The sequence below is a fragment of the Oncorhynchus mykiss genome, chromosome 27 (assembly GCF_013265735.2).
Source record: "Oncorhynchus mykiss isolate Arlee chromosome 27, USDA_OmykA_1.1, whole genome shotgun sequence".
NCBI lineage: Eukaryota > Metazoa > Chordata > Actinopteri > Salmoniformes > Salmonidae > Oncorhynchus > Oncorhynchus mykiss.
Window position 1 is genome coordinate 4,291,366 of NC_048591.1, and position 12,049 is coordinate 4,303,414.

Genomic DNA, 12,049 nt, shown 5'->3' on the forward strand with positions numbered 1-12,049 from the left:
ACAAGTACTGCATATGAACTAGCCGTTTACACTGTAAACTTCACACAAGCTTTATTTACAGTTGACAAAATAAAATGCCTTACAACAATCATCCACATGAAATAAACAACAGCAAAAACATAAATATACATGGATTACTTACTGTACTGTATATACAATGGTAGAGGAGTTGACATATATATATATATATATATATATAAGCACAAGGAGCAGAAACAACAATATAGTTTAAATGTCTTTCTCTCTCATTTTGCTATGAGTAAAGTTCTGTTCTGCTTTTACTGGACAGTGTGCAGAATGTCCTGGAGGAGAGCGCTTAGTTTCGCAGAGAAGTCCTCCTCCAATAAGCCCAGAGGTGGAGAGGGCGGCTCGCTGGGGCTCTGAGCCTGTGACTCCTGCCCCAGAAGGTGCTTCTCTATTCTGGCATGGAACAACTGGTCCTGTAAGGTGGCACTCTGGCAGAACTGCTCCATGCTGGTGAACACCTCTGCCGTGAGGGGGTGTGGAGCCAGCAGGAGATGGGCCAGCTTTGCTTTCAGCACCCCCACCCTGCCCTGGACCTCCAGACTCAACGCCTGCACCTCCTGCCCCAGCCGTACGTTCACCTCCTGCCAGAAGTCCCCCTGGAAGGTACCATTGAGCTCCCTGATCATGCTGGATGTCTTGGTTTTGAAGTCCTGGATGACGGAGGTCATTTTGGCACTGCTGTCATCCAAGGTCTGGCTGATCCACTGCACGGCCTCCAGGTATAGGGTGGGTCCGGCCGCTGCCTGGCTTTCCGCAGCCTCCAATCCCTGAAAGTAGAGCCTGAGGTGGCTACACAGCTCCTGGCTGTTGCTGTTCACGGCGCTCTGGAGCTGCTTGATCAGTGGGGCCAGGCGATCTCTCACGCTGGCCAGGGTGGACTCGCTGGACTGGGTGTGGGCAGGGTACACGGCGAGCCTCTCCCTCAACTTAGCGAGCTCCTGGCGAAGGCGGGCGCGCAGCCTCTCGGACTCCAGGGTAAGCTTGTGCCTGATCTCGCTCACCATGGGGTTGGGGCTGTCCTGGGTGTACAGGTTGCTGCTCTCCACATGGCTCTTCCACATCCCACTGTTAACATACAGGATCAGTTAAAGCATTGTTATAAAGGCTGTTATGAGGCTGTTAAAATACTGTTATAATACCATTACAAAGCTGTTAAGAGAGCGTTATAAGCCTGTTATGGAACTGTTATAAGGATTTATTGGACCGTTGGAAGGCTGTTAAAAGGCTCACCTGAAAACATGCATTTGTGATTCATGATTCAATTATTTATGTTATATATTGTATGAGGACATACTTGACATCCTTGTTGAGGTCTGTCTTCTCATGAGCCTGATTGGTCATTATGTCCTGTAGGGCCTGTGATGCTTCTCTGCTGGTACGGTGGAGTGGGAATGCTACAGTAGAAGATACATTTTAAATCCCATTATTCTCTTTAAGACATCTGCTCTATATTATAAACACTATTCGATAGCAGATGCAATTATGTTTTTAATGGAAAGGAAAGAAAGCACAAACCTGTGGTTGTCAAAAACGACAAGGCGAAGATCACTACTTTGAGATGCATGTTTTTTTTGTTGTTTTTTTTAGACTGAGGAGAAATGGGAAAATGAATTAGGATTTTTAACAGGAACCTTCAGACTAAATAGACCAAAAAAACAGAAGTAACGCAAGATCAATAAGTGAGAGAGTGGCCTGTCCTTACCTATGTACTAGGTTTGGCAGAATGACTCTCCATCAAGACCGTACTTATAAAGGGATGGGTCCTTCTTATCATTGGTTGTCCTAAACTCTGCCTGTGTCAACACACAACACGTGGAGGGTCATGTTGATAACGAATAGCACCCGACACAATGCACAAAAACACTCCCTGTCACAGACTGCACAAGCTCCAACATTCCTTGCGACATCGGTTTAAAGAATTTCAAATGATGTCATCCTGTAATAAGGGAAATATCGTAAAAGCATTGTGGTCATGAAAGGAGTCATGTGGGGCGACAGGGTCAATATTTGCGGGTCAATAGAGGACATAAAGTTAATTCAATTCAACTACCATGGGGACAAAATATCAACAAAAAAACAACACCTTGAATTATGTTTAAATGCACTATTAAATGTATCCCCTTAGGTACACTACATGGCCAAAAGTACACTATATATACACACAAAAGTATGTGGACACCCCTTCAAATGAGTGGATTAGGCTATTTCAGCCACACCCGTTGCTGACAGGTGTATAAAATTGAGCACACAGCCATGCAATCTCCATAGAAAAGCATTGGCAGTAGAATGGCCTTACTGAAGAGCTCAGTGACATTCAAAGTGGCCACATTTTAGGATGCCACCTTTCCAACAAGTCAGTTGGTCAAATTTCTGCCCTGCTAGAGCTGTCCTGGTCAACTCTAAGTGCTGTTATTGTGAAGTGGAAACGTCTAGGAGAACACTTCCTGTCCCAATGCATAGTGCCAGCTGTAAAGTTTGTGGAGGAGGAATAATGTTCTGGGGCTGTTTTTTATGGTTCGGGCTAGGCCCCTTAGTTCCAGTGAAGGGAAATCTTAACGTTACAGCATACAAATGACATTCTAGACGATTCTATGCTTCTTTGTGGCAAAACTTTGAGGAAGGCCATTTCCTGTTTCAGCATGACAATGCCCCTGTGCACAAAGCGAGGTCCATACAGAATTGGTTTGTCGAGATCGGTGTGGAAGAACTTGACTGGCCTGCACAGAGCCCTGACCCCAACGAACACATTTGGGATGAATTGGAACGCTAACTGCGAGCCAGGCCTAATCGCCTAACATCAGTGCCCGAATCAACTCTATATTAATACCCATGATTTTGGAATGAGATGTTTGACGAGCAGGTGTTCACATACTTTCAGTGTATGTCAACTTGCAGGTCTCTGAGATCCCAGGCCACCACACAGACAAGGCTATATAGTTGACATTTAATTTTTTTTTATTTCAAAAGTATCAGGGGGCTTCACACTATTCACACGCACAGTCCCAAAATACTCTCTACGCTGCTGGAGGTCCTCGCCATGCTGGAGGTCCTCGGCCTTCGCCATCACCGTCAGTCATCCAGCATTTGTCTGTTGGTCGTTGGTTGCAAGTCATTCCTCTTTGTCCATTGTCAACAAGTGTCTGTGGCACCAAGCCACCAAAAAAATGTCACCTTTATAATACAGCATTGCATGCATTATCATTGCTTTGTGTGCTGGGATAGAGCATAGATCATAGAGCATAGATCATAGAGCATAGATCATAGAGCATAGATCATAGAGCATTTCATGCAGTTCTACATAATTTTAGATGATTTGAGACTTTAGCAGAACCATTTTTAATACCTCACAAATGATCGAAATGACAGGCTACTTTGACTGACAAACCGAGATCAATAAAAACGTCCTCGTCTTGAATCCGTTAGTAGCCTAGGTGTGTGGAGATCTCGTACAACATGAGGAAATTATAGTCTTAAAACAGCTTTCCGGTTTCACCCAATGACGCGCTCTGCCAAAAGCCTTGGTTTTACTTTGTGCAAAACAATGCTGTTTGCTCAATGGGCCTATTTGGAAGTTGATAATATATTTAGTAGCCTAAAGACAGATTTGTCTTCTCTGTTCACTGAGATATTTACCACACGTTCCCAACTGCATGCCATGTGATTGGGCTACACACAATTCAAGGTTAAGCTATGTAAAAAATATACACTGCTCAAAAAAACAAAGGGTACACTTAAACAACACAATGTAATGTCCACTTAGGAAGCAACACTGATTGACAATACATTTCACATGCTGTTGTGCAAATGGAATAGACAACAGGTGGAAATTCTAGGCAATTAGCAAGACACCCCCAATAAAGGAGTGGTTCTGCAGGTGGTGACCACAGACCACTTCTCAGTTCCTATGCTTCCTGGCTGATGTTTTGGTCACTTTTGAATGCTGGCGGTGCTTTCACTCTAGTGGTAGCATGAGACGGAGTCTACAACCCTCACAAGTGGCTCAGGTAGTGCAGCTCATCCAGGATGGCACATCAATGCGAGCTGTGGCAAGAAGGTTTGCTGTGTCTGTCAGCGTAGTGTCCAGAGCATGGAGGCCGTAGGAGGGCAACAACCCAGCAGCGGGACCGCTACCTCCGCCTTTGTGCAAGGAGGAGCAGGAGGAGCACTGCCAGAGCCCTGCAAAATGACCTCCAGCAGGCCACAAATGTGCATGTATCTGCTCAAACGGTCAGAAACAGACTCCATGAGGGTGGTATGAGGGCCCGACGTCCACAGGTGGGGGTTGTGCTTACAGCCCAACACCGTGCAGGACGTTTGGCATTTGCCAGAGAACACCAAGATTGGCAAATTCCCCACTGGCGCCCTGTGCTCTTCACAGATGAAAGCAGGTTCACACTGAGCATATGTGACAGACGTGACAGAGTCTGGAGCCGCCGTGGAGAACGTTCTGCTGCCTGCAACATCCTCCAGCATGACCGGTTTGGCGGTGGGTCAGTCATGGTGTGGGGTGGAATTTCTTTGGGGGGCCGCACAGCCCTCCATGTGCTCGCCAGAGGTAGCCTGACTGCCATTAGGTACCGAGATGAGCTCCTCAGACCCCTTGTGAGACCATATGCTGGTGCGGTTGGCCCTGGGTTCCTCATCTGGCTGGAGTGTGTCAGCAGTTCCTGCAAGAGGAAGGCATTGATGCTATGGACTGGCCCGCCCGTTCCCCAGACCTGAATCCAATTGAGCACATCTGGGACATCATGTCTCGCTCCATCCACCAACGCCACGTTGCACCACAGACTGTCCAGGAGTTGGCGGATGCTTTAGTCCAGGTCTGGGAGGAGATCCCTCAGGAGACCATCCGCCACCTCATCAGGAGCATGCCCAGGCGTTGTAAGGAGGTCATACAGGCACGTGGAGGCCACACACACTACTGAGCCTCATTTTGACTTGTTTTAAGGACATTAAATCAAAGTTGGATCAGCCTGTAGTGTGGTTTTCCTCTTTAATTTTGAGTGTGACTCCAAATCCAGACCTCCATGGGTTGATACATTTGATTTCCATTGATCATTTTTGTGTGATTTTGTTGTCAGCACATTCAACTATGTAAAGAAAAAAGTATTTAATAAGAATATTTCATTCATTCAGATCTAGGATGTGTTATTTTAGTGTTCCCTTTATTTTTTTGAGCAGTGTATATACAGGCCTACTCTGGTGTATTATTCTGAATTATGGTAATTTATCAGGGATGACGCATGATGAATGCAATGCTGGAGAGCAACGACCACACCTTGTTCATAGGTTACAATGTTGCGCAAACCATAAACTTGGACTGAACCAACATGAATCCATTCTTAGAATATTAGGCCGTTTCACATGACGTTATTTTAGGGGACAGGAGAATTTGAGGCATCAAGTTGAATGAATTTGATTAGAATTGCAAACAGTAGAAATATTTTGTTCATGCCACAGGATGTACTGGATCCTGACAAATGGGTTCCGGAACAAAACTGTCCAAATTTAGAGGTGCCGGATCAAATTAAGCACTGGATTTAGCATGGGTGTGTTCTCCCTCCAGAAGCAGTCCCCAAAGTAGGCTGGCTGGAGGCTGAAGAAATTTGGCTTGTCACCAAAAGCACTCACAAACTTCTACAGATACACAATCGAGAGCATCCTGTTGGGCTGTATCACCGCCTGGTACAGCAACTGCTCCGCCCACAACCGTAAGGCTCTCCAGAGGGTAGTGAGGTCTGCACAACGCATCACCGGGGGCAAACTACCTGCCCTCCAGGACACCTACACCCCCCGATGTCACAGGAAGGCCATAAAGATCATCAAGGACAACAACCACCCGAGCCACTGCCTGTTCACCCCGCTATCATCCAGAAGGCGAGGTCAGTACAGGTGCATCAAAGCTGGGACCGAGAGACTGAAAAACAGCTTCTATCTCAAGGCCATCAGACTGTTAAACAGCCACCACTAACATTGAGTGGCTGCTGCCAACATACTGACTCAACTCCAGCCACTTTAATAATGGGAATTGATGGGAAATGATGGGAAATATATCACTATCCACTTTAAACAATGCTACCTAATATAATGTTTACATACCCTACATTATTCATCTCATATGTATATGTATATACTGTACTCTATATCATCTACTGCATCTTTATGTAATACATGTATCACTAGCCACTTTAACTATGCCACTTTGTTTACATACTCATCTCATATGTATATACTGCACTCAATACCATCTACTGTATCTTGCCTATGCCGCTCTGTACCATCACTCATTCATATTTCTTTATGTACATATTCTTTATCCCCTTACACTTGTGTCTATAAGGTAGTAGTTTTGGAATTGTTAGCTAGATTACTTGTTGGTTATTACTGCATTGTCGGAACTTGAAGCACAAGCATTTCGCTACACTCACATTAACATCTGCTAACCATGTGTATGTGACAAATACAATTTGATTTGAAACGGTCTTCAGTGGGGTTTAATCGGCATCCAACATTATTGTGCATTACCACCACCTACTGTACGAGTGTGGGCCAGAGAAACTAAAGCCTACATGCCAGCCCAGTTAATCTTAAATTATATATATTTCAGACAGTATCTAATCATGTTCTACTTAGTAAGCTCTTTAAACTAATTTCCTGTGTCCCCCTTCTCCCTCACACTGGATCTCAGCCTCTTTCCCTCTCATACTGCCCACACTGTATTAGTACATGCTCCAGTATCTATATTTCCTGGCAATACTCACACTTTCCTGTTGGATGCTTTCCTATCACATTTAAAGTCTTATTTAACCCTTAATCTTGTAAAAAATAGCTTCTGTTATTCTTTCTCTTCCTGCCATCCTCACTCTGTACTTGGAATAGATACCTGCCCTCAGTCTGTTCCACTGCTCCCATAAGCTTGACACCTGTAACATCGTAATAGAGTCGGTACATACGCTTGTACAGGATACTCATACATCATAACTTCACTTTGTCGGGCAAAGACTCAACTTCAAAACTCAAAAGAAGAGAATGACTCTTCTGTTTCCCCCAACTCTTTTTTCACCCACCGTGAAACCACAAACAGATCAGCCAAAAGGCAAGAGTCCACTTTTTCCATAAACTTCATTCCTACTATCACAGACTCATCTTTTTCCTGACCCTCGGTGCATACCTCGGTCTTCGATAACTTCACCACATCTATCACCTCCGATATGTCACCCTCATTCACTTCCATCTATCCTCCCGTCTTCAGCTCCCTCTGCTTAGACTTTACACCATTCTTTAACAAACCATCTCCCTTTTTCCCACAATTTTTACCCAACTAAAGCTCACCCTATTCTTCCCTCTCTCTCTCTCTTAGACCTCCTCTCCCTCTCTTTTCCCCTCCTCCTTTTTCCAACTATACAGCTCCGTACGATAATACTGTACTACTCCTGACAACCATTTTGTTCTTGCTTTCTGTAGGGACTCCATTTCCACTCAATCTCCAAACTGGAGCTGCAAGCTCCCTTTTCAGTAGTGTGGTAGCTCGTTATTTCAATCATGCCCAGGTGTGGCAGACCTGGGCCAACTCAGTATCCAAGGAGACCAGACAAGGGAGAAGAGTCTACAATAAATCAATCAGAAAATAAAAAAAGGAGGGAGAGGCACAGCAAACCATTGAAAATAATGTAACAGAGTAAAGTACACAAATGAGGATAAAGGTCATTGCAAGCTCTAAATAAATATAAAATATATACAAAAAGGGCTGGCTTCCAATTGGGGGAAAAACAAGGGAGGGCAACATGTGACAGGCCCTTAACAACACTATCAGATATAGAATACCGAAGCCAACTAGGCTAAAGCTCAATGGTTGCTTCCCGCCAGTCCCTGTCATGAGGCTCAAATCAACAACTGGGTGAGCCTGGAAAAACTCCATTCTGAAGTTCATTCAGTTCATTCTATAAACTATTATACACGATTCTTGATTTTGGCTTGAATCCCCTCAGTCTCGAGTACACGAAGAGTACACAGACATGGAAAATAGACTTCTGTCAAAGAACTCACACTATCCGCTCCTCCTATGAAAACAATGGTAGTATATATTATCAGGTTCCGGCTGAACTTGGTTTCCATCTGACTAGAGTTCTCTAATCAATTCTGGATTACTTAATGGAACACTCAGGATCATGGTGGGTGGAGGCAGTAGGCTACATTCACAGACTAGTCTTATTGTTTGTGAATGTAGCCTTTTTGAGACATAATCAAGCTGTTAAAACTCAAACTACATCCTCACAAGTACATAAAAAATGCCGGATCTTCTTCTAAGGCCGGATCTTATTGTATCTTGTTTTGAAATGTTTTTACACTTCTCACGTCTGTGCTAATATGGCTAAAATTAGCTAGCTATGTAACCAACAACTGTAACAATGTATTTGAGAGACAACAAGTGCTTACTGGGCATATGTATATATGTTTTCAATAAACATTTGCAGACTATTTTTATTTTTATTTTACCCAATTTTGTGGTATCCAATTGTTAGTAGCTACTATCTTGTCTCATCGCTACAATTCCCGTACGGGCTCGGGAGAGAGGAAGGTTGAAAGTCATGCCTCCTCCGATACACAACCCAACCAAGCCGCACTGCTTCTTAACACAGCACGCATTCAAAACCTGAAGCCAGCCGCACCAATGTGTCGGGAGGAAACAGTGCACCTGGCAACCTTGGGGAGCGTGCACTGCACCCGGCCCGCCACAGGAGTCGCTGGTGCGCGATGAGACAAGGATATCCCTACCGGCCAAAGCCTCCCTAACCCGGACGACGCTAGGCTAATTGTGCGTCGCCCCACGGACCTCCCGGTCGCCCCACGGACCTCCCGGTCGCCCCACGGACCTCCCGGACCTCCCGGTCGTGCGCCACCCGGGAGGCCCGACTAAATATAGTTTACATGTTGTCAGTATCACAGGAGTTTGGTGGCACCTTGGGGAGAATGGGCTCGTGGTAATGGGTGGAGCGGAATAGGTGGAATGGCATCAAATACATCAAACATGAGCTGTGTTCAAATACCCATACTAACATACTATATACTACATACTTAATGAGTACATACTATTCGTTTATTTTAGTATACTGTAAACTAACGGTATCCTTTAATTTGAGCGTATTAGAGCTTCGCCTGTCTACCGGAAGTTGATGCTGTTGCTATGCAACCTCTTGCTAGCTTGATAGCCTAACAAATTACTAGCTAGACATTTTACGACTTAAGGTGTATTATTCAATTCAATCTGGAGTGCCAAAGTGTGCTCAGAGTGCACTCTGGGCGTTCGTAAATTCAGAGCATTGTCAGATTGTCTGTTTGTAAATTCAGATTGTTTCATTCTCGGACTGTTCAGAGCGCATAACGACAGTCAAGTACCCAAGCTAATTGGCTAACTTGCTAGCTACTTCCAGACACAAATGAGAGAACTCCTCACTCTAATGATCTGATGATTACTCGCCCTAGCAGAGCTGGTTAGGCTGTTTTCATGTTGTCCAGAGCATTGGTGATTGTAACTGTGCTGCTGGCAACAATTTAATTACGCTTTTTTGACGACATTTACTGACACCGGCCATATTCAGGCAACATAATGTGTAAGTTAATTTATTGGAAAAGTCATTACTTTATTACATTGCTCAACATTTTCTGAACATTTGTCATAATTAGTTAAAGCAATTAATTGGTATCCGCTCTCGTTGGACTTCAGGCTGCATATTTTTTTGCCATTTTCTCCCAATCTTAAAACGTTGTGAAGCCTCAACCCTTTTTTTAAAGAATGGCATTATGGGCCCTGAAAGTATACTCAAAATACGTCACAACCATTACGGTTAGTGCGGTTAGTATGAGTATTCGAACACAGCTATGGATTCCATGTGTTTGATGCCATTCCATTTGCTCCGTTCGAGTTGTTATTATGAGTCGTCCTCCCCTCAGCAGCCTCCACTGGTCAGCATTCCTTTGATTGTAAGCCAAGCCTGTCTGTTTTGCCTCAACGTTGTGCATATATTGGTTTTATTGGATAACAACCCACCGATCTATATTACTCTCACCTCGTTTGAGCTCATCTGTTGCAATATCTCTATACGAGTCATACATATTTTATATATGAATGAGTATAACCAGTCATAATGTCCATGATCTCATACTACTCATACTAACCGATGTAAAAAATGTATCACTAGCCACTTTAAACAATGCCACTTAATATAATGTTTACATAATCCTACATTACTCATCTCATATGTATATACTGTACTCTATACCATCTACTGCATCTTGCCATCTTTATGTAATACGTGTATCACTAGCCACTTTAAACAATGCCACTTTTATGTGTTCACATACCTTACATTACTCATCTGATGTGTATATACTGTACTCGATACCATCCACTGCATCTTGCCTATGCCGTTCTGTACCATCACTCATTCCTATATCTTTATGTACATATTCTTCATCCGTTTACACTTGTGTGTATAAGGTAGCTGTTGTTATATTGTTAGGTTAGATTACTCGTTGGTTATTACTGCATTGTTGGAACTAGAAGCACAAGCATTTCACTACACTCGCACTAACATCTGCTAACCATGTGTATGTGACAAATACGATTTGATTTGATTTGATCTGCAGCCATCACGTCAACACAGAAGGTTTAACCATTGACTGCAGCCAGGTCACATCCTTCACTCATCTCATCCTGCTTGTATGTGTGTGAAAGGTCACCACAACTCTCTTAGGTAACTAGCTAGTTGTCATTGACAGGGCATTGTCATTGACAGGGCATAGTCCAGAGCTTCTGTGGTGAATTATGTAGGTTATTCCATGTAGCCAAAGTCTTTAAAAAATAAATTGGAAAAATATATTATGTGAAATGTCCTCGAGAGTGGAGAACAGCGTATCGCAAGGTCTGAGCAACGGGGGGAAACAGCTAATTCTACACATTTCACCATAGGCCAAAGAGAAAACGCCCTTTTTTTTAAAGCAAATGTCCTGCAATTCTACACATATTGCCATTGGGCAATGTGTCAATAATGACATTTTGCAATGAGGCGGAGAGGATCTAGCATTTTTAAATCTAATTTCCTTTAATTAAACTTTTTTATTGCCATCACTTATGACTTGTTCATATGCTATTTAGGGAGGGGGAACCACCAGCGGTGGATTAAGGCCACCTGCTTATGCTTGTGCAGAAGGTTGACTTCTGAACATACTGCAGGTTATTACATAAAGAAAATGAGAAGTAAAACGTTTGACCGTGATCTGGCAGAGTTACTCAAGAATTGCATTTGGCGAAAGGCTCGGCACACGCATACTCAGGCTGACTGGCTCTCGTTCAGGCAAATGAGAAATGAGTGCACTCAGGCTATCCGGAAGGCCAAAGTTAGTTACTTTAAGAACCAGTTCTGTCTCTGTGGGTCTAATGCGACTAGCCCTGATGCTCCTCCCTCTTTTTCCCCTACCCTGCTACAAAGTTTCTCCCTGCAGGCGGTCAGGCAGAAACTTTGAGTCTGAGGTGCTAAAGGAGCTCCTTAAACTTAACCCCCAAAAAACATCTGCGTCAGATGGTTTAGACCCTTTCTTCTTTAAGGTTGCTGCCCCTGTAATCGCCAAGCCTATCTCTGACCTTTTTAACCTGTCTCTCCTCTCTGGGGAGGTTCCCTTTGCTTGGAAGACAGCCACAGTCCATTCTTTATTTAAAGGGGGAGATCAAGCTGATCCTATCTGTTACAGGTCTAATTCTATTTTGCCCTGTTTATCCAAAGTGTTGGAAAAACTTGTCAATAATCAACTGACTGGCTTTCTTGATGTCTATATTATTCTCTCTGGTATGCAATCTGGTTTCCGCTCAGGTTATGGATGTGTCATTGCAACCTTAAAGGTCCTCAATGATGTCACCATTGCCCTTGATTCTAAGCAATGTTGTACTGCTATTTTTATTGACTTGGCCAAAGCTTTTGATACGGTAGACCATTCCATTCTAATGAGTATTGGTGTCTGAGGGGTC

General features: G+C 43.8%; 1 protein-coding gene across 1 annotated transcript; it reads right to left on the minus strand.

Annotated features, from left to right (window-relative positions):
- Positions 1–34: 34 nt before the first annotated feature.
- zgc:162608 (apolipoprotein A1/A4/E family protein) lies at positions 35–7,315 on the minus strand. Its single transcript, XM_021587314.2, has 5 exons — positions 7,199–7,315; positions 1,730–1,820; positions 1,543–1,615; positions 1,322–1,421; positions 35–1,092 (listed from the first exon to the last, which is right to left on the minus strand). Exons 3-5 carry the CDS (start codon positions 1,589–1,591, stop codon positions 279–281), a joined length of 963 nt encoding a protein of 320 aa, XP_021442989.1. The 5' UTR covers positions 1,592–1,615; positions 1,730–1,820; positions 7,199–7,315; the 3' UTR covers positions 35–278.
- Between the last annotated feature and the right edge of the window lie 4,734 nt (positions 7,316–12,049).